We start from the raw sequence: 27,965 nt of genomic DNA, 5'->3' as shown, positions 1-27,965 counted from the left end.
GTCACCAGCATGTGACTAACTGTAGGCTGTACATGGTTCATACAAAGGTATAGAGCCTGGTGGTGGAAAAGCTCTTTTAGAAATCCAGTTTGGATATAAAGTGGCGGAAAGACCTTCAAAGAACTGTTTCCCTGATGTAAACTCTCTATAGGTAACTATGTGAATGTATCACACGATCATTAACTTATTTACGTGTTTTCCCAGTTCGTCAATAATTTGTGTGTTTGTACTTACGTTTTATCTTAGTTAACTGAAGTTGATTCCAGCTATCGACATAGTGTTAACAGTGGGACAGGATGGTGATTAAAGCCAGAGACTGTTTGTTCAAGGAGAAATGTAATTTCTACAATCAACTGAGTCATTTTCTTGGTGTTTGATGGTCTTTTTAAGAGCTGAGAGAAATATGACGCAACATGTGTAATCTGGCAGATTCACTGAAAAACTGAGTGATAAACAAAACACAGTAAATGAAACAGCCTCTAAACTCATGCACAGAAAATGATGGTGTGATGTTGCAGAAACATAGACAGTTTCATCCTGGAACTATTAGTACTGGGAAATTTTGAGAACATTGAGCAGTGCTAAAATGTACCCTTCCTTTTGTACTCAGAGTTTTAAATTATGAAAGGTTCATGGGCTGTTTTTCCCAAAACTCTTCAAGTACATTTAAAAAAACATGTCCTTTGTTTGTCTTTTAGGTGGATCATTACAGAATGGATGACACAGCAGTCACTGACCTCACAGAGTCAACATCTAAGCCGTCAGTAAACTGAAACTGATTAACCAGAAGGCATCAAGCTGAAAGAACCTCACAGTGGATTTATCCTCCTTTGGTGTAGATGAAGGCAATGAATCCGCAACAAAACCACATTGATGGATTTTATTGAGGACATTCATAAACCTAATGCTGTGTAGTCTGAAAAATTAGAGCAACAGAGTGAACTCAGTCAACTGCCACCATATATTTGAGCCACGTGCACCATGCAGTCAACAGGGTTGCTTTTTTCCCACACCTTCAGCTCTCTAGATTTATCATGATGCTATTTTTGTCCGTTGCACTCCCAAAGTTCCCAGCCAACTGATTCTGACTGCGACAACATGTCTCTACCCAAGCGGAGGAAATTCAGGACTTTTGCTCTGTTGTTTTGTGTCATTACATTTACGACGTTCCTGTTCAGCTACACTTTCCGGGACCCGTCGTTCTATTTCCTCAAGCAAGCTCTCCACTTGTCAGACAACTTTTTCTCCAAAGGGCTATGTGCCTGTCAACAGTGCATGACAGAACTGGAGGACGACCCCTGGTTCACTGAACACTTCAATCAGTCCATCCACCCTCTGATGACCAGGGAGAACAGCGTCCTCTCTGATGAAACCTTTAAATGGTGGCAGGTAATATTCAGGGGATGTGTTTAGGGGGGATTTGTGATGCTATCCTACAGAGGATTGGGGGATAAAAACCAAACACTGAGAGCAGATGAGGTGCTGAAAAGCAAGATGATAAATAAAGAACAGAGATCACACACTGCTGTAATGCTCCCAAGAAGAGTTTGTTTTCGCCACATTGATTGTTTCAAATCCAAGGGATATTCAGCAGGATGAATGAGGATCAAGTTGTGAAGCAAACTCCCACGCACAATTTGTTCACATTTAACATGCTGAATATGGAAATTGTTGTTTTTCTCCCACCATTTCTCCCAAAATTTACATCTGAAAAGACACAGATATATTCCATCCTAACTTGACTGTATATATGTGATACCATAACCTTTTACTCACTTAAAATACCTCTGCAATCTGTCCCCATCGTTCCTCCAGGAATAATGCAAAACTGATGCAAACGTTATGCAAACCAGATACTTCCTTCCATGAATATGTGCCTTGGCTACATTTATACAACATAGTTTTACTGTCAGTTCCAATACCAGATGGCCTTCATCCAACTGTAGGCGCCTGGTAAAGGATAAATCCACTCTTCAATACTCTCGAACCCGTGGAAAACATTCATGTATGATGAACAATAGACAAATTGTTCTAACTCCAGGTGGTACATCCACTTCTGCACCTGCATCATCTAATTTCACACCAGTTACTGATATCCTATATCCCATTTTGAAATAGCCTGTATGTTACACGTGACTGGAGTTAAGTTAGTTTGACATTCTATTTGACAATTCAGTTGCTACTATATGTTCTATGTGTTTATTGTGGCCATGCAAAATTCTGATTGGCTGACAGTTATATCAGGTAAACATATCTCTGGTTAGCAGCTTGGTCACCTCTCTAAATCATTCGTATAGGAATAGTTTGATATTTTAGGAAATAAGATTATTACCTTTTTTGCTGATAGTTAGATGATAAGAGTTAGGGTTAACATCACTTTTATGTATGTATGATAAATAAAAAAGCTTCATCCAGCAGGCAATGATCATAGCTATTGATCTTTGCTAAAATACACCTACTAACATCTCTAAAGCATACAAATAATTTTTTTTTTTAAATCCATCAACAAATCAAAATGTACAGTAAAAATTGCAAGTAGTGGTTTACATGCTGGAACAATGTCAGGGATTCGTCTACTGACTTCCTGAATTCTCCACTTGTGGCCGTATAACCTCATGGTGGCAACAAGACTCCAGGATTGTACAGATTAAACAAACATTAATAACTCTTACTAACACTAAACATTGTTAGTAAGAGTTCTGCTCAGAGACGTCTGAGTTTGAAAATCAGGGAGGGTTCAACAGAAAACACTATTGAGAAGCATCATGGGAAGTGTAGTTTTGGGAAGTACAATACCTTAGTGTTGGACTATCACCTTAATGACTGAACAATATATTAATGGTCATCCTAACATAGATAATGAAAACTGTAAATTCCTCTGCCTTGCCAATTAGAGCTAATACTAATACATTAATGCATTTTCAGTCTTGTCAAGTTATAGATAGAAAAAGAAGTGAATGAATTTCCAGTTCCAAGCTAACTGCTACCTGACACTGCAGTCAGGGGAAAAAATGCTATCTCAGTCTCTCCTTTGATGGATATTGTCACCTGTGAGAGCACTCAGTGTCAGTGTAAATGGCTGTTCTAAAAAGAAACTCTTACATCCTGAGTGAGTGACACAAAAACATAATATTCCCTGTTGGTGTAGCTAAAACTGAATTTAAACTCCATGGGAAATATCTTAATGGATGTTATGCCACTTACATTTGGCCAGTCGTCTACAGGGATCATAAAGTACACCAGATATAACAAATGAACCCCAAATCACCAGATACAATAGCTGGTAAAAGTGTTTTATGGAGGATTTCTTCTTTAAATGCACTTTTTGTGACTTACAGTTCATGTCAGCTATATTGCTAATTACATAGCAGAATTATTTCAGTTCTGTGAAGCCAATATATACTGTACTTTCTGTACATCCCATTATTAGATTAGCTATCTAAATTAAAAAACCCTATTTACAAAATTGATGTCACACAATTATTCTACCTTTATCTGGAAGGCATCCAGAGCCTTAGGTACTCCCACATTCACTTCACACCATGTCCAATTAGAGGCAAGAATAGAAAAATTACTGCAAGGTTGCCTCCTGTCACTACTCATTTCAGCAAATGCTTCTCACAGGGAGCTTGATGAAGCAAATGTCATATATCAACTGTAGCCAGCCAGATGGTTTGGCAAGGTAAGGGCATGACCTCCAGGTGTACCCGAGCTTTTTTTCCAATGAGATGTCAAAGGTAACGTGCTACAAGCCTAAATGTAATTTCTGCAAAGGAGAGCTTCTCATTAAATGTGAAATATGTCTAATATTTGTCGTACAATGGCACAAGGTCTGATACTATAACAGCAATAGTAATGATTTAAAGCTCTATTTCTGTAAGTACTATCTTATCGTCCATTAATATCAACCATTTCATTGGCAAATAAAACGGAAAAATGTAAAATGGGTTCCACAAAATTGTATTGGCATGGTGGAAAAGCCTCCAAAATATATTTAGACCATGAAGCTCTAAAATTCTCCATTAAATCTGATGTAAGGTTGTTTCAGAACATTCTGTATCCGTCCTGTTTCCAGCTGCCACAGTACAATATGTAACAGTATACAGTGCACACACATTCCCACATTTATTTGCTGTCTCTCTGAGTTCAAAGCCACCAGAAAAAGGCTAGGCCAAAAAAGCCCCCGCAGACGGAGCTAAGCTGCCCCTGAGGTTATTTCAGAAATGTGCTCGGTGTCTCGAGCTCCGCTGCCCTTGTTCAATCACTTCTACTTAAAGTGGGCCTGAAGCCGCGGCTCTCTCTGAGGCCTGTCTCTGCTGTGTCACCAGTGGTTGCAGTCAGAGAGGCAGCCGGCCAACTTCACTGAAGTGGTGGAGGAGCTGTTCCAAGTCATCCCTGATGAGGTGCTTTTCATGGACGCCAGCCCTGAGCGCTGCAGGACCTGTTCCGTCGTGGGGAACTCTGGAAACCTAAAGGGGTCTCAGTATGGCAGAATCATTGACTCCAGTGATTTCATCATAAGGTCAGTTAGCACGTCAAACTGTACTGTGATTTTAAAAACATATTCACACTTTGATATTCAATATTTGCTGTGACATTTATTCATTTTTGTCACACGAGAAAAAACTATCGCATTACCGTATTTGGATTAAAGGATCATTTTGGTTTTTTATAATTTGGGTTTTATTTTTGGCTTTATTTGTGCTTTGGCCCAAATCTCTATTGGTTATAATGTGATTGTACTGGATTGGTCAGACAATCAAAGGATTGTAAATAAACCAACAGTATAGCCAGATTATCCAAACCATAGGTGTATATTGAATGTCAAGGTACTGCTGAATGGTCCCTACAAATATTTTTTTCACAATTTCCGACATTTGTCAATTTAACCTGTAGGATCCTTTCCATAATGTTGTCAGACACTTATAATAACAATCTGAGTCTGTCAGTGATAAAAACAAGCACTTTTAGTAGATGTACGCTAACAGAGCACAATTGCCCCATTGGTTTACATTGCAGTCCTTTTCACATCTGGAGGCTGAAGCACTCTGGCTCAAATTGGACCAATTTCAAAACCTGTTTTCCCCATTAGTCCCTCAGACACAAAAAGATGGGAAAATAAGGTCAAGATTGAAAAATACTGAAGTTTCCCTTTAACCAGTACTCGACCTGGGTGCCTGAGATATTGAGCTGGACAGGACTGAAAAAAAGTGATTTTCATTTCATTCATTTCTTTGTTTTGTTTTGTTTTGTTTGTGTGTTTGTTTGTTTTTAATTATTTGACAGGGACAGTGCATATTAAGCCAGAGTTAGCCAGAAATGCTTATTTTTATCTGTACTCCCTGGGCAGAAAGCACAAACGAATGAAAGCAGTGAAAATACAATCATCAATAAAAGCAGTGAAAATATGCAGATACAAACAGAGCTTGCACCACATAGAGACAGTAAAGTAGCCCTTAAGACAAACAAAATCAACAAATGCATGACAACAATCAACAAATGGCATCACAACACAATCATAAGCCTGGTGAAGTGCAGATACTATGTACTATGATAAGCAGGAGCAGCTCTAAAAAAAAAAACCACAATCATAATAATGACAAATGAGACAACAAACAGCAGGAAAAAACCTCACTGTTCTATTGTTCACAAGTTTGATTTCTAATGAAGCAGGCTTTTAAGGTTGTGGAGAATGAATGGTTGCTGGCACAGTTTCTTATGTGTTGTGGTAAATTGTTCCAATCTTGAGAGGCTCTGACAGGGGAAGCAAATTGGCCAAAACTACTTTGTCTTCTATGAGTAACACAATCTTCTCTAGCTGTTGTTCTAGTAGTTTGGCTTGTTTTTGATATAATGTAAGTGATGGAGGAGCCATATGGCTTAATACCTTGAAAACAAGATAAAGTCTACTGTATTTAACCATGTTTTCCTAGCTTAGTATGTTCAAAATATTGCAATGATGGTATTCTTATGGCTTGGTGGTTAACTCATAAGTTTTAATGAGTAGTTTCAGGGTCTAGTTTGTGTGCGCTATATCCATTTCATTATACAGTATGTGTGCAACAATGTTTTTTCTTATTTTAAAATCAGTGACTTCTGTGCTCACTGTTTAGATTCCTGTCTCTCTCTCACATTTATTTTTGCCAGTCTGCACACAGCTCAGAGGTGTGGTAAATTTCACCTCACGCACACGTTCTGCACAAGATAAACATTTGAGGAAATTATCTTAACAAAGCAGCAGATGAAAACGGTTGTGTTTGAATATTCAAATGCTTATCGTTCTTTATTGTTTATAGCCTTAGGGCGGCGGGAAACAAGAGGGGAGTTTGTCGCTCGGTGTAATCTGTCACACCAATTGCAGCCCTGCAGAGAATGAATTAGGAAAAAAGGGAAAACAAGACAAGATTTTCTCTGAGGGGTTGCGAGAGTGCTTTCTGCTGCAAAACTGTTGGCTTTATGATAAAATTAAGCTAATTTGGACTTTAAAGGGTAAACAAACATTCTCTGTAAGACCAGCCACAGATTTGAGTCTTAGCTGTCTTGTTGTTGTTAAGACTGTATAAATACTGATGTGTAGCTGCATAAATACTGATAGTGAGCCATAGAGACTGTATATGCAGATTCCTAAAGAGCAAAGAAAGTATTCCCTCGCATTCATCTTACAGTATTGTATAATAATTTTGAATAATGTTAATGAATGCTATCACATCATCTACTACAAGTAAACTATAGGAAATACAAATTCAATCACTATCCTGAGATTGTTTCTTCACAAAAATGACTGCCTTAAGGAGGCAGTTGGATGATGTAAATGGTTGTAGAAGATACTTATCATGAGCAATAGCAGATAACACTCATCTTTAAACAAAATATTTCAAAGCAATGACATTGATAGGATATCAGCTCAGAAACATAGTGCGAACACAGTCCAGTTACTGTGAGCAGAGCACAGACTGAAAACCAATGCCTTTCAAATATCCACAATGCAATTCACCCAGATCCTCTAAAGCCTCCTTTATAGACTATTATGAATATTGAACGGCAGTGGCCTATCGGCTAAAGCCTCTTGTTTGCTCAGCAGATTGCATTGGTAAAATAGATTTGAGTCATAAAAAGAGCCTTTGCATCTGCCTTTGACGGACAAAAGTAAGCTTTGTGGCTTTGCTATAATGACATTTTAAAAAGGATATGTTATTTGAAGCACTAATAAGTCATCGCAAATATTAAAATTAGATTTAAATTATGTTTTTTTGTTTTTCAAAAATAGGCCAATACACATACAATCTTTAAAAACACATTTTAGGGAAACTTAAAACTACACATCATACCCATTTCCAGTTTGTATTTGATCACAGGATTAGAAAAGTACATTTTAGACATAAAATCGATGCTTTCATCTTGTAAAAGTGAAAATACCGCTAACTGCATGGAGCTGAAGAGACAGAGGTAGTGGAATCACACTTCGTCTCTCCTGTAGAACAGACACATATTGAAGATAAGAAAGAACAATTTTCATCAAAGTACAAATAAACTGGCTTGATAGACTCTTGTCTTGAATTATGATCAATTTATTGGAATGGTAAGATCAACATAAAGGCAAGGGACATAACAAAATATTTAATTGTATTGTATATTATAAAAATAACATGAATAATACAGTGGAAACAAATGTCACTAGATTGTATAACTGTGATAAAGAGGGGACAAAACAACAAGAGAAAATGATATGAGTGACCGTGCTTCAAACACACTTCAAACACTTGTCCTTGTCACAAAGCATGGTAACATTTCCATAGGCATTCTCTGATTGAAACATATGCTCAAAATCTGTGAAACAGGTTGTCAGTTATGTAGGCCACGTAAATAATTAGTATTGGACAAACACAATTTTTATTGGAATTGTGAACTTGTGCCTGCATTTCTAATAAAACCACATTGAAATGCTTTGAATCAAACATTCAGGTACTGCTGTCAACAAAACTATGACGAAATTTTTGTAGACAGCCTTTTTTTCACAAGAAAACAATACTACAACTGCAATAAAAGTCACCTTTGTAAACAAGAACAATGACAAAATGTATTTCATTTTCACAAACTTAACTTGTGTGAAATACGGACAAATAAACTAATAAACTAATTTTAAAAACCAAGAACCTGCATGCATCTGTGGAATCACAAATAGACTTCTCATTAGTAAAACATCCTCTGTTGCTAGCAGATAGCCTCCTCAGAGGCTGATAAAGCTTGACCTCTTGTACCAATAAGCAACACCGTGTAAGTAACATTGTGTCCCTGCCAGTAATGTTCAGTCATGTTATCTAATGTCCAAAGGAAATTGATTTGTTGAGTAAATTCATGTACAGTTGAGAAGTGGGATCAAAACAAAGTAAGAAAACTAAGAAAAGCTACAGTACCAGAACATTGTATTTGTTGTAAGTGGATGCTACGTTCCCTCGGCTATCTTTTGTGTTGCTATGGGTAGGAATGAGTGAAAGACTAAAGCAGGCTGTTATCATCTAAATCTTTTTTTAAATGTTCACCAAAGTAATATCGCAAATTTTTAGCTGCTTGCCTGAAGCTAAACCCAAACAGTGAATAGTAGTTTAACAAACAAAGTTGCTATGGTAATGCTAGGTTAGCAAGACGGACGGAGTTAGAATTGGGGATAGAAAACAACATTGGTGTAGAAACTGTACTAACCCTAGTCTCAAAATGCTAAGAAGACAAAAAATAATTATTATTTAAATTACTGACAAAGACTAGACTAAAATGTCTTGTTTTCCTTAACTTAAACTTAGCTAAAACTAACAATAATCAACAGACTGAAATGTTGTGACAACTAATATGCATTTTCATCAAATGACTATACTTGAATCAAAATCTGGTTTCATAATTAACAAAAGAATAAGTTTGAGGCTTTGGAATAAAGATATGGATTCTTCCACAGGGGCTAAGACAATGACTGACCTAACCAATTTTCTGGGTGAAACAAGGAATGTGTTAAGATTGTAAGATTGATGGCAAATGAGCTTCATGATGATGTGGCTGACATGAAGATCTTATCAAGAGAGTAACCAAAGCCCCACTTAAATATCCAAAAGCAAATTTCACGCGGCATTCTTCAACGGTTCCTAATTTATCACAGTACAGCTTTGTCAACCTGCTGTGACATGTTGCTTCTGTATAAAGCCACATTACTGCACTTATCTTCTTTGCCAGCCCCACGCTGTGACAGCAGCATGGCATTGTCTACCAATTCAATTATCGGATGACAGGGACAGCACCAAGACAAGACTTATTACTTAGCTATTTGTTCAATAGATTCCTGCAGTTGCATGCTATGGAAATATGCTAATTTATTTTTATTTATTCTAGCTTAAGCATCACATTTGGAGTCATGCTCGGGTGGAAGTCATGATGCTGAGCCAAAAAGGTCACCCTAGCTACACCAGAACAAGCACTGTAGCAATAAGGTGTGGAATACATATTTTACGAAATGTGGGATCATGCTGTCCAGAATACATTTTTATGAAATGTTGGTGTCTCTAAATCCAGTCATCTAAGGATTTTTTTTTTCATGTGTAATTGCTTATATCTCCTCTGAGCACAGAATATCTGGTCATATGTAATCACATTCTCTCAGTACAGCTATATGCACTGTGGGCACAGCAGCTGTTTTATGTGCAAAGAAGTAGGCTCCTTGGATGTGTGATTGTCTCATCATTCATATTTACTCTACTGAATAGAGGATCAGTCAAGCTTATATTCTACATGATGATGTAAGCCCTTGCAAATAACTTCATTAAGATGGATCTTAAGGCCAGCAGATGTAATAGGTAGGCACATCACATTTGTGACTTAAAGTCCCTGTTTGAAATTGGCTTTAAAGAATGAACTTTTTCACACAGTTTTTAAGCTTTCGCTGTAGTCGGAGTTTGCCTCGCAACTAAGAACGACATTCTTTTAACCTGTTTACAAGAATCAGAAAATGAACTTATGCCTCTCTCTGTGAATGAATGAATTTTTACCATAATGATGTGCTCCTGGGGGTTCAACAATGACCAGAATGCCCTTTACAAATGCTTCTTACCATCAGCAACCTCTGACTAAAGATATAAACTGCACTTTTTTTGTAAGTAGTGCCTAAAGCTTCAACAGAACTCAAGTATAGAAAGCTTGTTTAATATTACTATAATATTACTATTATTATTGCTTCATTATTACAAAAATGTCAAATTAAGACTTAATTATCATGTGTGCCCAATCCACTCTGCAATCAATTGTGTCAATTATGTTAACTACGTTAGCTAAGTGTATGTGCTACACAAGAATTGCAGTTTATTCAATGGCTTGTTGCACACAATGAATAGTTACTGAGGGATCTCAGTTTCTTCATCGGGACCTTTTCTGAAGAGAGCATTAGAATTATGACGTGATGTGACCAGTTCAGTAGAGTCTGCTATCACTACTTCCTCTGCCTGAGTGATAACTGGGGTGGAGGGTTTCCTGCTCCTGCAGAAATCAACAACCAATCACCCTCCACGCTTTTGCTGATGTTGACCTTCAAGTCAATGTTTGACAAAAACAAATGAAAAAACTAAGGGAACTATTTTGTTTTGGTCAAAGCATCTGTAGGTATGTAGATTAGTCATCGGGCAGCTTTCGGAACTGGCAACTTTTCCAATTTGAACTGGGAGTAAGACAAAAGAGAAATGGATGCTAGTTAGTGCAAGTTTCTTTGGTTTACTCCAATGCTGCTCATTATTGCATCCAAGACATTGCTGTCAAACTGAACATCCTAGGGGGTAGCTAAGGTAATGACTTAAGGTATGATACATATAAGAGCCAAAGGTAAGGTGGTCCAAGATCCATACGAATGTGTGGATGCACCAGTTAAAATGATTTCCTGCCAGAGTTGAACATAATATGTGAATTCTTTTGCAGAATTATTAATAAATGGCTTCCAAAAAGCAACTATTAAAGGGAAATTCCCAACATATTATCCAAACATTTTTTTAGAGGGTGAATCCAAAGTTGAGCACACCCAAAATGTCAAGCAATCATGAGCGCTTAACGAGTGCAATTTACACAGTGGAGTACAACTCGTTAGCAGTCCCCTAACGAGTCTCGGCGCTCATTAGGTGTTCCCACATTGTGCAGTATGAGGGCTCCTTATAACAAGCCGCTAGAGGTAAGGAACGATGACGGTGGCGCATCTGCCATTGTTGAATTTGTATACTGTATAAGTGTACTAAGATTTTACTTCCAACTTTGATACCTTTATTAGTATCTTCAATGGTATATATTGGTATCTACCTTTATTTGTTCAAGATCAATTAGAGCATCTTACTTTCTTATAAAGCACAAAAGATACAATATATATATCAACGTTTCAAACTTAATTATTCAATTTCTTGATTTTACAGACCTGAGTTGCTGGTATCATCAGTCTACCTAAAAAAAGAACAGATAATGTCACCTATGGTTCCAGGAAAGATCCGAGCTTTCTACAGAATACCTAACAAGCCAAGTACCACGCTGTTCTCAAAACAACCTGGAGTACCACACTGAGTGAAAGAATAGTATTCGTCCAGTTAATTACAAGGCCTCAAGCTTTAAAATCACACCTGAGACTCTGTGCCTTCATCTCATCTGTTGCCTTGTTCTGGCATTCACTCTACCTAATAAAAATGTACACAGTGTTCATTCCTCATCATGATCATTAGTCAGCTGGAACTGCATAAGCCTTTTGAAAACTCGACACACACTGCACCTTACAGAGTTGAGTAGGGGCAACAGCAGCAAACTAGCGAGCATGTGAAGAAATGAGACAGTACTGAAATACCACTGACCTTTAAAGTGTTAGTTGGCTATTACATGCTGCTTGATCCGACTTGAACCTTGAGGCACAAGGCTGTGTTATGGAATGCTGTGGTTCTTGTCTTTGAGCATTTTTAGGACGAATGAATAATAATCAGACAAATAATGTCCTACAGTCTGCTGGTAGGCAAACAGTCATGACATTAGAGATGCCATTAATCATTTATCAGCATCACAGTAACACGTTTCTCACTTTTAAAGAGGCAGACAAAATAAATGTGTGGCCCAAATCCATTCTGATATCTGTAATGTTTTCATGTCAAAACTAAATAATACTTTGACTGCATATATGAAGACATAACTCTCATCAATAATTTGACCAACATTTATACAGATCTTATCCATCCTACTGACATAATTTGAGTCTCCTTTACATTATTTGATATTACCTGTGAGTTATCAAGCAGTCAACAAGTTGTGACCAGTTCACTCTCTACTCACTTATTGCCACCTACTGTTTAATTTCGCTGTGGTCACTATACCACAGAGGCAAAATGTCATTATCAAGCCTTGCATAGATTTTTCATTAATGAAGTCGTCAATGTTTTCGGTAAAGTCCATCTGAGCTGATGTATTCACCCACTGAAGTCAAAGTTTGTTTTTAGGTTTTTTATTTGAAGGCATGACTTCAGTCATGTTTGCAGATAAATGCATTGACTCCGTAAAAAATAATAGATTCTAATTTAAATCACTGCTTGCTACCTTTGTACATTTCACTCTGCTGGTGTATGGTGTATGGTGTATGGTGTATGGTGGCCTTTCACATTTTTCAAAAGTTTAGCAGTCACCATACACACACGGAAGGGGTGTTGGAGGGTATTTAGTTGGTTGCAATGTCCAACCTCACCTCTAGATGCCACTAAATTCTAAACACTGCACCTTTAAGTTAAGTGAAATTGATTGATAGTCAATGTACCAGCACTTAATACTATTCAGGTCCATATGTTTCTGCTATAAATCCCTGATCAGTAAAACAATTTTTAAAAAATGTCCCTCCACTCTGAGTTTCACTCCTTCACTGCGAATGAGTCATCTGTCCTGGTTTGATGCTTTCTCTGGAGAAAGGTTGTTGCAGACATGTACATCTCTCGCTCTGAGCGTTTTGATTTCCTAAATCTATTATTACAGAGAGCTACAGACATGTTAATCCTAATCATTCCATTTAAATATTTTAAAAGCATTCTTCATCTCAAATTCCTTTTTGTATTCTGTGTTTCTTGAGTATTTGTGTATTCCAGGTAGAGGCCCTGGGTTTCCTGTGCGTGAGCAAACCATCTTGGTGAGATGGGCTTTTCAAAGGCTCAATACATCTGCTTCAGTTTGTTTCAAGTCCATCTGGTACAAATTTCCAGTGCCAGGGGGAGTTAGAGCAGAAGTTGAATATTGATTAGACCAATCTGAAATATTCACCTCCTTAGAGCAGTTGACACCATGCGCCCCCACAAGATTAAGTGGATGAGCCGTTCACTGAATCCACTTAACAATGTAAGTGAACTTCTTGACTGCCCTCACAGACTTGCATTATTATAGCATTGGCCCTGCAGTGAGTTAACAGCAATGTGCATACAATCTTCAACAGATCTCAAGGGCAACTTTCCAGTTACATGAAATATATGTTAAAGTTTAAATGCTGTTGCAATTCCCTGGGTTAAAAAAAATGGTTTTCTTCTTGTTCCTACAGTTAGATGTTTGAGTTTAACAGTACTGATTCATGTATGTGCAGAGTTTGTTACTAGAAGGCCGTTTTCACATTCATCCGACGAAGGATGAAATGTTCTCTTTGCTCATTGAAAATCTGATATTAAGGGGCCTATGAGAGGGATTTGTAACATCACACCTAGTTTGGAGCCAATCATGGTCCACTACTAACTTACATGAGTATTATGTGTAAACTGAAAATGCACTTTACTGTGAAGTAGAAAGCATCTTGTGCCCAGCAGTTAACCTTCTGAGATTAAATATTTAAGTCATATCTCGTGACTGACGGCGGTATATTATGATTATGTTACAACGAAGGGCCATTATTTGCAACAACTACCTTATGTACAATATACCACAGTCAAGAGATATTGCTTTTATAAAATGGTTTCCAAATTTACAATAATCACAATATGTACATTGTAGACAATCAAATGACAACTGTCTTATTAAATAAGAATTACATTACAAAAGTAATTCATAAGAAAGTTGTTCCCAGCCACCTGCGGTTGCTATGTAACATTAGTAATCTGCTAAACTAACATAAGCTAGTCAGCAACTGAACCAGATTATTATTATTATTATTATTATTATTTATTCACATGAATTTGAATGTTCCCATTAATTTCCCATGGGAAAAATGTCCAACATCACTGAGGTCACATTACAAAGTGTTTGTAAAGCATTAGGGCTGACTCATTTTGTTTGGACATGCATTGCTCGGTGCTGCTGCCATCTGCGGACAACTTTGATTGCCAGTAGTTCAGGAGAGAGTTCTCACATTTGTGCCTGTTTACGGACATCATCTCTCTTGCTTAAAGGCCCACCTCCAAGTTTTTGCAACATGGTGCTGCAGAGACAGTGCTTGGTGGAGCTCTGCATGTCCCTGTTTGCAGGCAACATTTTAATGGTAGCTGAGTGAGCATTTAAAGTAGAACTGTAAAAGGACATTAAATGTCATAACTGTAGTATACAGTCATTATATCACAGTCATCAACCAATGAGATTGTGTGATTTTAATTTCATGTTTTATAGATTCTCATATTCATAGACTCTGCAGGGAGAAGGAGTAAATGCCATTTTAAGTATTTTACCAGGGTAATCATACTTGTTTTGTGGAAAAACAATATCAGACACATTATTGTTCCAAGCAGAGTATACATGCCTGGTGGGGGTCTTTAACAAAAGTAAAGTGCTTTGCCTTTAGCAACTGTTGTATAAGATGGTAAATGGTAAATAGTTTTTGTAGTAATTTTGAACTCAGCCCTCAGCTCTCTGTAGTTGAGGAAGTGAGCAACAGGGACACAGAAGAAAAAGACAATGCAAAGTCTATTGTAATAGAAGAGAATGAATTAAGAGCCAAAGAAAATGTTGCCAACCTCTACTAACAAAAATGAAAGTGGTGTTACTGTAGAGTATTTCTGAATGTGCTGCAGCTGTAATAAATTTGTCACTTTATACAGTCAGATATGTGGCTTGGTGTTCCTCAGCCCTTAATACAATACTTTTTCCATTTGATGTGGGCAGCAGGGATCCATTTGCTGAGTGATCCTTAAAGCCCCACATGTTCTAACTGCATAACAGGAGGGACCCAACAATGTAGTCCTGTCAAAAACAGCACTTTTCCACTGAGACACAGCACCATAAAACCTCTTGCCAATACTTCTGTTCTTCCATACATTACACTTTTAGATCAGTCACAGTCATGGACCAGCTTTGGTTTAAATGAGCCAGCTGAGAGCTGCACTGTGTAGCAGCTGACCATGCTTTCAAAACCCTAACAGTCTATTCAGAGTTTTATGTATTCGAGCCATCATTATTGTGTGAAGTACACATTGCTGCCCCCAAAATGCTACAGCTGATGATGATCATAATCAGTGCTGTGTTGATAATAACCACAGTCACATCTGGTGTGGCAGCATTGTTACTGGTGATGGTCCTCTCTTCTCCTGTGGGACTGACTGGCTTTCCCGCAATTTTGCAGCTGTAGCACTGCTTTAGTTAATTGGTGCACCAAAGACAGATTTAATATACTTTATGTTTTAATTTAGGTGCATAATTTAGCTCATTTTCAACCTTTCAGCACACTGATGTATCTGCTTCTATTAAGCGCTGAATTAGATATTTTTGGCTTGAGCACAAAATGTTGAAAGAGAACATTTTGAAGGCCAAGAATGAATTACTAAATTTACAACAGAAAAATGAATAGTGTACTGCTCCTTTGTCAGTTGTCATAAACCCAAACTAAACAGTTTTTGTGCACTCTTATTACTCTCATCAACATCATCCTCAGACACAATAGGCAGCTGTTTTCAGCAAAAAAAAAAAGCCTGTATTCTACTTGCCCAAAACCACATAAGAGACAGCAACATTAGTAGCTAACTTTTGAAGCACATAGTTGCTTAAAAGCCACATATTTCTTTCATGAGTTGGCACAGAGCAAAACTACTACCATATGAACTTAAAAGGTTATAATATATTAATGTTGTGTGGCCAAAAAGGGCTTAATTACCATTTGTGTTTGAACATTTGCACCATTTTTGCAAAACTAAATCAATTGATGTTCCATTGATCTTTGACTATATTTAAGTAGAGAGTTATCCCCAAATTTAACTCATGAAGCTATATCTTATATGTAAAGTTGCAATATGAAATAGCAACTGCTGCAAGCTTAGACACAAAATATGTTTTGCAGGTCAATTTGATTTCTGACAGGCTCAGGCTGTAAATGTCAATTTATTATATAGCTGTTATCTCAGAGTCAGTAATGAGGAGGATGATATTGCTCAGACCCAGGCTCCCAAACAGGTGATGCTGGTCACACGTGGGGTCAGCCTCACGATGTTTCTTCTCTGTCATATCCCTCCTCTGACCCACACCAACTGCCACTGTCAAACTATGTTTCCACCAATTACTGCTCCAGCTTGAGTGAGTATTGTTGGACATAATAATAGGGATGCCTCGCCTTGCTTGCCAAGTGGTAATTGTTGGGCTGTAAATGGACACTGAATTGTTCTCAATTGCTGTTTTTATGTCCAAAACATGTTGAAGTGGGACAAATTGTTCTTTTTTTATTTTCCTTTTTTCTTTTATATATTGTAATATCTTTTTCTCAAATTAGTGATCATAGCTGGTTTTGCATGGCTCGGCGCCCTGGGGTTTGGCTGGCTTGGGAGCTTAGTGAAAACTAAACACATGGTCCATTACTATACCCCCTTTGTCGATTATGTAGATTACTACACCAAATGTTCTCCATCTTTCAAACATGTGGGTGAAATAAACCTCAATTTAAGCTGTCCTGGAAAAGAAAAAACATGGCATAGTTACTCTGGAAAAAAAAGATAAATCATTATGTAAGAAAAATAATCCTGAAATAAAAAACACTGCTTCTTTGTCCTTGCAGAATGAATCAAGCTCCCACTGCTGGTTTTGAGGAGGATGTGGGTGCCAGAACAACTCTTCATGTCATGTATCCAGAAAGTGCCATAGACCTGGACAACACCACCAGTCTGGTGCTCATCCCTTTCAAGACTCTGGACCTTCAGTGGCTCATTAGTGCCCTGACCACAGGCAACATTAAACAGTAAGTGTACTTATCAAATGTTAAAGCTGCATTCATCAATATCTCTACATAAAGAATGGATGAAATGACTGTGTGTGATGTTGAAGGTGTCAAGGTCTCAATGCTCACATTATTTTCATCTTCAGTTGCAACAAGAGGCCAAATAAATAGATGTGTTAGCTTAAAGAGACTAAAGAGACAGGTATTGTGCTCTGGAGGTGGTGGAGACCAAAACAGAGCTAAAAGGAAGCTGAATATTGGAATTGCTGTCATTGGTTGACCGAAAACAGAACCAAAAACAGCTTCCAATGAATGCTAATGTTGCTCTCCGTCTCCATTTGTAAAAAAAAAAGGCAGCTTACACTTATCGTATCGTCATTTATGAGGTGATAAAATGTCCATGTTGTGTTTACAGATTGCTTTGTTGCCCCTGAATGCCCCCCCCCCCCCCCCCCCCAAAAAAAAAAAAAGTCAATGAATGTAGGTTAAAAATAGAGGCATAAATGCTTTTATTGTCATTTGGAAATATGAGGCATTGTTTACTACTCTATTTTTCAAAGCAGAGTTCAGCGTTAACTCCCAGAATCATTACCACTTTTCAGATACCCAGACTGTCATAACAATCACACTCACTCTGCATCCCTATTTGTCAGATTGCCATAACAAGGATAATTGCTCAATTTTAATCTTCCAGTAAATTTCACCTTCAGCCGATGACCTGTCATCATTAGCTTGATTACTGGACATCCAGATGACAAAATGAAGCCCCTGCCAGTTACCGCCACTGTCAATAACTCAAACACCCCCACCATGTTAGATGGTAGAAGGACGAGTAAAATCCAAACAAATGTTTGCTATAAATGTGTAGTTGTCTTCCTACTTTGCCAAAGCAATCATTCTGCATCATTAAATTTCACTTTACTGGCAGTAATGTCAGCAGTGGCCCAGCAGCCATTAGATTTTAACTGAGTGTTAAGAATTATTTTGCTGCATTTTCTAGTCTTGTTAAATAACATTGGGCACTGCGAAAGGACAGAGCTATGTAAGATGGCGCAGGGCTGCCACATTATTCTTCACTTTGAATAAGAGTTCTAAAATTAAGTACTTTCCTGTGTAAAAATGTTATGCGCGCGGGTCGAAAATCAGGGTTTATAGTGTAGCACGTCAAATGGATGACAAGTCATTTTCGTATTCTGTCACTACAAATTGTAAAAGAACTTGTTGGATTGTTATACTGTACAAGCATTAAACCAGTCTGTATAATCTTTGAGTTATAATGAGACACATTTCTGCAGAGGCCTTAATAAACCTTACGTTAATTGGAAACATTTGTTTGAATTGTATCTTACCATGCAATCATAACTTTTCATTTCAGCCAACCCTTTATATTTTCATATCTACACAGTCGTGGTGTAGAATTTGCATGGACTGTAAATTCACACTGTCAGAAGTTTTGCATGTAATCCTGCTTCTGCGTCTGACTCTTCCTGCAGTTCCTTTTCATAAGCAAACTGGCACCTGGTGGATACTGCACACACCTTCCATTCAAACTGCCTCTCCCAATTGTATGTTTTAGCTTTGCAGTTTCTACACCAGCCTGGAATAACAAACAACTCAACATTGTAAACTTTCACCTGCTGAATGACACATTCAGAAATGCAAACAGTGAGCATATGTTCGTGCGATGACTGCCAAATCTTCCCGTGATATTAAATCAGCGTTTCTCACACAGTTGTAATATTCCCGACACTGGGCATTTATTTTTAGATGTGTCATCATTGAAATTCGATTGAAATCATGCAATATGCTTATTCTGCAGTTGTGGATGTGATACTGAACTGGTTGTAGACAAACAAACAGAATTGTGTCCAGCAAAAACATAATTCTAGGCTGTTTTCAATGCAATGAAAGCACACATTTTAAGCCACTGGTACTTTCTTGTTTTACAGCACATATATACCAGTTATATCCAGGATAAAGGCAAATAAAGATAAGGTGAGTAAAGCCCGATTTTTTTGTTTGTGTTATTAAACATGGTTTTGGATGAAAACTTAAAGGTACTTTGTGGAATGTTTGAGGAGTTTTAAATACTGGGTCCCAATTATTTTAATTTCATGGACAAGGATATGTATGCAAGAACACAGGGGTGATGTGACTTAATACTCCACTAATCAACAGGTGGCAATAAAGCACCAAGAAAAGCAGGGGGGGATGAAAACTTTATCTAGCAAACTAAGCTAGCAAACATAATGTAAACAATCCAGGTTTTAAAATGTTCAAAAAATCAGATTTGCACAAGTTTGAGGAATGAAAGACGTTTGTTACACGTCAGTGATACACACAATATTTTGAGATAAGAAAATGATATTGTAAACAGTATTTGCTTTGATTAGAAGAAAACTCTACAGGGTACCTTTAAGATATTCTATACATAAACGTGGCCAAAAGTATGTGGACACTCAAGAAGTATACAGGCACCCGTATGTGATTGTTGAACATGTCATGGCATTAATCTGCTGCCATAACAGCCTTGACTAGTCTGGGAGACTTTTTCCTCAGATTTTGGAACCTGGCAGCAGAGATTTGCTCCCATTATAGGTGGAGTCAGTCAAATTCAGCAAATACCTACTTACAATCTGTGTTCGTAGACACAGTGGTTTGGACTGAGCCACACAACACCATTCCAGCCAATCAGCAGCAAGGGGCATTCATGTTTGTGCACGGGACAGGGGAGTCATCAGATCAGTTGTCTTCGTGAGGACATGACAGTCTCCCATCTCCAGCAACCGATAGATGGTGGGAAAGAGAGATGAAATGTCCAATTCACATAAAAAGTTTTTTTTTCACAGAACAGAGACACTTCCAATGTATCAATCCAAGCTGTCAGTTTGTCTGGCCACTATTCTCTCAGCTCTCCAGGAGCTGCAGCTGACAGTCGGTTGCTTCAGTGGACGAAGACGCTGAACGCAGGTCACGTGAGAAGTGAAGAGACCACAAAGAGATGGAGAGTGGAGATGGACTGTTGAAGTGAAGTGACTCTACATATTTCATATTTCAGCTTAAGGAGCTGAAAGGGGTGTAACTGTTTGGGTGTTTAGTTCAAATATTAAACATGTTTCTACAGAATGACTGACTCTACCTTTAAGACACGAGAGCATGAGTGAGGTCCACCACTGAAATTGATACCAAAGGTGTCAGTGTTGAAGCCAGTCAAGTCCTGTCAAACTGGGAAAATCAGGCTTTGTTCACATGGTAATTATTCTCTAATTGGCAATTGGAAAAGCTGGAAACACACAATTGTCTGAACATGTCCAAACACTGTAAGCTGCAGCATTAAGAAACTCTTTAACTGGAACTAAGAGGCCTAGCCCAAATCATGAAAGACAGCCTCAAATCAAAATTACACATAAGTATGTGGATAGCAATGTCCACAAACTTTTGGTTTGAAGTGTATATTGAACATTCTTTCACCATTGTATCCTTTTCAATACAGTTATTTATGTAGCTGTAAAGTTATGTAAGCAATTAAGAGTACAAAGCTGAATCAATGTACTGTCTCAATAATTTACAAAGAAGTAGAAATTCCTACGACTCTTTTGCAGGTGTTGATTTACAGTCCAACATTTTTTAAGTACGTCTACGAGTCTTGGCTTGAAGGTCACGGGCGATATCCTTCGACCGGCTTCCTCAGCTTGCTGCTCGCTGTTCACATATGTGATGAGGTAAGTTGAACTACTGCATTGAATGCATACTAAACATGACCTTGATAAACCAGAACTGCTCAAAAATAATAATATTTTCACAAGCATAACTTGCCTGATGAGTCTTTATGAGACTTTATTACGTTTTTAGAAGTTACCACTTTTTAAAATAACATGTAATGTGTTTGGAGAAATTCTAAAAAAATAAATAAATAAAAATGTGTGTATCTGAACTGGCTTTTGTTCCTTGTCTGTTGCAGGTCAGAGTGTTTGGATTCGGTGCAGACCAGTATGGAAACTGGCACCACTACTGGGAGGAGAACCATTTGGCTGGAGCTTTCCGACACACGGGTGTCCATGATGGAGATTATGAGTATAATGTCACACTGCTGCTGGCAGACAAGCACAAAATCCGAATGTTTAAAGGCAGATGATACCTAGCCCATATGTGCAGTTGGATGACCACCAAATGAACCTCAGCAGCCTGTATTATTAATTTTTCCGTCGCCTCATACCTTTTTTGTCATGATTTCCAAAGCCATTTTCTCATGAACTCTTCTGGTCTTTCCGGTCTGATGTTCTCCTTTATGTCTCTTATTGACAAAGGTTGTCTCCAAACCTGTGTCCTCAGTCATGATCCATCATCAGGACAAAAGTGACACTGCCACTTGTTTCATTAACTGTAATCCCAAGTCAAACATGTCTGGGAGTGAATAGACAAGAAGACAAGTTGTCTTTTAAAGCATGCTATACATCATTTGTAGCCTACATTGTTTTAGTGCTATTATGTAGTATGTATGTATTCTTTACGTTCTTTGTTCAGTACAGTGGGCAGCATTATGGCCACCTCTTTGTTAATGTTCAATGGGTTGACACGAAATAAGCTCATTGACAAGTTGTAAGAATTACTCCACCACATTTCACCACTTTATCATTTCGTGTCAGGATATTGCCACGGATGTGGTGGTGGTGGAGGTGTTTTATATTATAATGGCAGGTATGGGAGGTAATCGGCTCTTTTTCCATTGTGCTGGCGGCTTCTGACAAAAATCTCATAAACTACCTGCACTACAGAGCCACTTACATCTTGCTTGCCTGATTGCAGCTGTATATGTAGTTCACCAAGGCCAAAACATTTGCAACCTGATACCAAATTATTCACTGACTTGCCAGTAAAGTAAAAAAAAAATTTAAATTTTAGAACATCCCCAATAACTCCCTGCAGCTGAAATCCACAAATTCTCAAAGGTAGTTATTTCCCTGATTACCCGTGATGAAATAGCTCAGTCTTAATGTGCAGCAGAACATGCAAATAGCTGCAGCTATGAGCACAATGTAACAAAGTACAGAAAAGTACTAAAGCGGTGCCAAAAATGGCATCAAAACGCCCCAAGAAATCTAGGATTACATGCCTTAACTGTTTTTGGGTTACATTTTAGAGTGTCCCTTGGCCCCCAAAGGACTCTACTGGAGACCAGGTGTATGAATGGCACTATGGGGAAGCAATCCATTAGATTTATTTTCACTCAGTGTGATGAAAAAGTGAGAGAGGTTTTAAATGGAGTTCTGCTTGAGGCGTAACACAACTACCAAGTACTCGTTGACAGTCATTCATCATGAAAAACTGATAAAATAGCAGCCCATACGTATGAGTAGTACAGCCTATACAAAGGTGCCTTATCATTAAAATCAGTGATGTACTGTACATTTTTTGATGTACATTGTGACACATTTTTGATGAAAAGTCGTTGCAAAGTGCCTTTAATGAGTTTGTTTTTTTTAAGATTAATTTTACCACAACGTTTTACTGTATTATAAGTATCATTATTATCACGCAATTTGTAAGTAACCTTTACAAGCTTATGTTATTGTTTTGTTAACAGTGTACATTTTAAAGAATCATATGCATGATACATATAGTCATTTTAAATATTTCCAGTAGGATTCTTTAATGTATATGCCACAGTACAAAATGTTGGGTGTATACATGTCAACTCGTTTTGATAAGACGCAGCCACGTATGTTTTGTCAAGGCTTGAAATTATAAGCTGCACTTGCTGAACTTGTTGTATATGTGTGAATACTGAATGATTCAAGAAATACAGAAGCCCTTCTGCCATAGTATTATCATGTTCACCAGCAAATCTCTGATCTGAAAGGTTATTTCAGATTGGTGATGCTTGTCTAATATTCTATGATTTGCTCCATGTGCCTTGAAACATAATGGGACATTTGCCCGTCCAGTGTTTTTTTTTATTTTTATCATTTTCTTCTTCCTATGAAAGCAGACTGATAAGAAGAGAGCCAACCACAAGTACATGTATTTGTACAGTTCAGATTTGTCTGCCACCTTGTTTGTATACTGCCGTCACAGAGGACAGCAGTCTGCGTTTGTTCTGCAGGTGACAGTGACCCCTGGTGGACAGGAACGTGTATCAGCATCACCTGAATTGTCTATTAAAAGAATGAATGATAGCTTAAAGGTATTAAATGATACATTATTCATTGTTAAATATTCAAATATCATTAAAAAGGATATTACATGTGTGTATTTGATCTACTTTTCCATCCAGTTGAGGTCACAGATCTTAATTATTAAGTAGTTAAATAAAACCAATTAAAGCTGCACTATCAGAAAAATCTATCTTTTTCTATTTGTATTTATTTTTCATTGTATATATTTTCCAACATCTGAGGCAGTTTAGTTACAGGACTTACTGACTTGTGTGGGTGAGATAGATTTATTTTTTATTTTTAATGCAGTATTCAGTCATTCAGTTGAATCCCACAGTTAAGTAAAATGTTCGCCTTTTTGCTGAAATGTGTGAAAATGACAAGGAAGTTAATTAATTATAAATACTACATTTCAGGGGATTATGCAAATGTTGAACCAGCAAGTGATAATTTAGATGAAGGTTTGCATACGGAGTGGTACACCCAGACTACATTGGAATACATCAGTCGAGACAAGTGAAATGCATCCCATGTATTTGCATATTGAGGGTGGTGTAAATTATTAGATTTTTATTACAGCAAACTAAGGCTATAATACAGATAATTATAAATAAAAGATTATTTGAAGAGAAATACATGACATTGCAGTGATCCCAGACAGTTTAATGATTGTTTCTGAAAGAATTGCAGATTTCATGTCTCATGGCAACAACTTTGAACTTCGTTCTCCTGTTTCTGTTTTTCCTCATAAATATTCATCAGATTTTTAAACTTTTAAATACATTGTAGTTGTTAAACGGTGAGGAAACCTAGTTTGTTAGCTTTATATAGTTTAAAAGAGTGCTACTCTCTTTGTGGTTGTCAGTAATAAGTGTGCCTATTCCAGCTCATATTTGGTTTTTTTTGTTTTTTTACCCTTACATACTGTTCATATTCTACACCTTCACAGTATGTCCTGGGTCAATTTAGACCTGGTCTAAGAATCCCCTCATAAAAAGGGTCAATACCAAATTTTTGACCACAGATCTATTTAGAGTGCATCAATAGCCAATCTGACTGATGAATAAATGGGTGATTAAACCTTGATTAAAATTATTCCTTCCTATTATTAGTGTATTTCTTAGGTTTTACACCACTTGTTTTTGGAGAAAATCTGCTACTATCACACAATATCATGTCCTATTTTACCTAAGACATGAAAATATAACATAGCAATAATGATTGACATGTCTTTTATTGAAACTGAAAATGACCAGAACTTTATGGAACTGTGGGGTTTATTGTATAACCATTAGAGCCATCGGTCTTCACTGCTCCATCATAAAAAGAAATCCTCATAACGACTGTCTTATTACAACTATTAAATATTAATTTAACAAAAAGCCATGTCAATAGATACGGGTCACTGAAAATGACAAGAACTTTATGGGACTGTGGGTTTTATTGTATAACCATTAGAGCCATCAGTCTTCACTGCTGCATCATAAAAAGAAATGTTCATAACTACTATCTTATTAAAACTATTAACTGCTCATTTTACAAAAAGCCATGTCAATAGAGACGGGTCAAATTTGATCTAGAACAGCCTCAACGCACCAAAAATTGTAGTACCTATAAAAAGTATAACATTTTAAAATATTATCATTTTTGTGCATTTTGGGCCATTTAAAGAAAAGTCATCACATTTGAGAGTAAAAGATGGACATATGGGGTGTTTTTTTTTTTACAGCTGTCGAACATCAAAACGGGTCAAATTTTACCCGAACATTATGTAAGTATGTATTATATGATTTAATGTGATGTGATTTCTTCCTGAAGAACTGGCTCAGAGTGCTGTTACATGCTGACTGTCTTTGCCTTTGCCCTCTCACAGCTTGACTTCACAGCACTGACAGTTTCTGGTCACTTTGGGAGAAACCTGTTCATTTTTCACAAATTATTATAATTAGCCTTGCTGATTCAGGTGCTGTTTAATCAGTAGTCACACTTTATGAATACATTTACAGTTTTAATAAAAGCTTTTACCTTTTAATTATTATTTTTTTGCATCAATAAAACATGACACATTATTTTTGTATCAAGGCACAAATTCTAGACAGTACAGTAATTACTTTTGTGTCAGCATGTCTGTTGAAAGCCTGTTCACACTCACAATGATGAGCTATAGAATACCTTAAAGGCTATGGAGTCATATTCACTCCTTTATGCACAATACATGCTATATTAAAATTTCAAAATACTCTGTTTGGCACAATCATTATCTATGTATAAGCTCATTATAATGACATGGAAAAGTAATGAAATATAGAGTGCATTGAACTGTGCTGAGTCTGCTTACTCTATTTATATCTCAGCCAGCGTATACACACTTCAGTCAAATTTCAAAATGCTCAGTATTGCACACTGATCATCTGTACCTGAGCACAATTTTATCAGTTATTATGAGTTATATGATGCTTTAAAGCTGTTGCAGTTAAAACCATTACTGTAAATATTTTCAAATACTTAGTAAGGCACACTAACCAATCAGCTTATAACGCATGCACTTTGTAGATGCATTAAGCAAACTGGAATCCTATTAGATCCCATTGCACACATACAGTTTAAATGCCATTTGATGTTTTTGTATTGTACACTGTTCAATATAAATATATGATGACATGGTTCATTGTGCAGTACAGTCTGTAGAGTTTCATTCATTCTCAGTGTATACTTAGTACAAACTCCACTCAATATGGAAAACTGATCATAATAATAGGCTGTAGGTTATAATGTATGGAAGTCTATTAGACTCCCAGCCATTGTATTTATAACTTCCATACATTCCATTCAAATGATTAACTGATCAGTATGCTGTGCCCACTTATTACAATATTAAATATGTAGTCCATGCTGCTTTCATTGCATTCCCACTATAAATCAGTTATTGGCCACAGTAAAGGTTAAAGTGCTCACTGTGGTCGACTGATTAAATGGCTTTTATGTGAGTCACACGATGTGAGTATAAGTGCTAAAGAGCCTCATTCAGTTCCTCTCTGTAACGACGCCATTATACAGCAGTGATTTCCTTCAGATTTCACATCTATTACAGTCAGTTATGGAACGCACAGTTCCATCTGAAAACAAATAGTTTTATAACTTTTATAAGTTATAAAATACTTAACAGTTGTTCATATGCTTGCAATGCTACTGTGTTCAAACAGCAGTATTGAGTTGTACCACAATATAAAAATAATTCGTTCCAAATAAAAGTCCTGCATTGAGATTTGTTAACATACTATTAAATAAGAGCATTAGAAAAATAAGCTCACAATATCAAAATGAAATGTATGTCATTAAAATGAACATGACACCTTAAAGAGTGTTACATCATTATATATTACATTATTTTACTGCTATTATGGATGCATGAACATGTAAAATGTAAGACAATGATTTGAATGTGGTAGCAGGTCAAAGTTTCTTTATATAATATTGTGTAGTTTAATCAATAACAATGCATCATGTTTTAAGCTTATTAACAATTATGGATAATGATTTTTTTAAAAATAAGTATATAAGTGTGTAAGAACCCAATCGAGTTTTAAAAAAACACATATTCTCTCTTGTGGTAAGTGGAGCAGAAGTATAGAATTAAAATACTCAAGATAAGTCCAAGGCAGCTGTCAAACAGTGAAGGTAAATCAAGGCAGTCAGCAGGAGAACTTTTATATAATATAATCAGATTCAAAGTTCATGCTTGACTTTGGATACAGCAGTTGAGGGCAATTTATTAGCTGTCCAGCAGCCTCAAATTCAATCCTGGGATCTTCATTTGCAGAATAAATAATTAAATTACATTACTTTTATATACAAGCAAGTAGGAGAAAAAAAGATAAATACATATAGAAACAACAAATGGATAACAACATAAAATGTTTACATACAGGTAAAACAGTTTTTGTAATTAAAACAGGATATAAGTTGCTGAAAGATGTGTAAGAGTGTAAAGAGTACTTACATAAATAACAAATAAGCTACTTTAAATACATACAGTAGGTAGTACTGTATAACATACACAGCCTGCTCAAAAAGCTATACATTTAATAGTACTAATGGGTGATATTTATACACCTTTTTGCATATAATATAATATAATAAATTGATATATTTACATTACTACACTAGCGCAGTTTCTCTTTATTTTTTAGAATAAAGTGTCAATAAGACATTAATCAGTAAGACAATAACAGAAAACACTTAGGCATCATAATAAAATAAAGAGGCATGACTTGGTAAATACATTGTAAAAATGAAAATATAAATAGGCCTATATGTATATAATATTAACATAATATCAAACAATAAAATCAGATTTCTTTAAAAAAAAAAAAAACTCTTGGAGCATACTAACTTTGTGTTCACATTTCTTATTGTTCAAACGTTTTATTATTAAAACTTTTTTATTATGAAAAATTCAACGATGTTTGGATTTATGAATGTGAAATGTTCCAAGTAAAATGAATAAACAGACTCTTATTTTGTTTTTCATAATTAAGTTCTGGTTTCCAGTTCATTGAAACTGAGCGCAGTGCTTCCCATATGTCTATGGTGCTTCCCCTTTAACACGGGCAGCTCAGCAGCTCATGACGCCACCTACTGTTCAATCAGCGGTACAACAAGGAAGTCCT

General features: G+C 36.8%; 1 protein-coding gene across 1 annotated transcript; it reads left to right on the top strand.

Moving 5' to 3' along the window:
• On the top strand, positions 1-23,395 carry LOC133997076 (CMP-N-acetylneuraminate-beta-galactosamide-alpha-2,3-sialyltransferase 1-like). Its single transcript, XM_062436632.1, has 7 exons — positions 1-151; positions 699-1,389; positions 4,329-4,522; positions 16,982-17,161; positions 19,090-19,135; positions 20,743-20,862; positions 21,102-23,395. The coding sequence occupies exons 2-7, from the start codon at positions 1,099-1,101 to the stop codon at positions 21,273-21,275; spliced, it is 1,005 nt and encodes a 334-aa protein (XP_062292616.1). The 5' UTR covers positions 1-151; positions 699-1,098; the 3' UTR covers positions 21,276-23,395.
• Positions 23,396-27,965: the final 4,570 nt, after the last annotated feature.

This window comes from Scomber scombrus, chromosome 16, assembly GCF_963691925.1.
Source record: "Scomber scombrus chromosome 16, fScoSco1.1, whole genome shotgun sequence".
In the NCBI taxonomy this organism is placed as follows: Eukaryota; Metazoa; Chordata; class Actinopteri; order Scombriformes; family Scombridae; genus Scomber; species Scomber scombrus.
The sequence above is the reverse complement of the archived record's forward strand: the minus strand, read 5'-3'. Positions and strand labels throughout refer to the sequence as shown.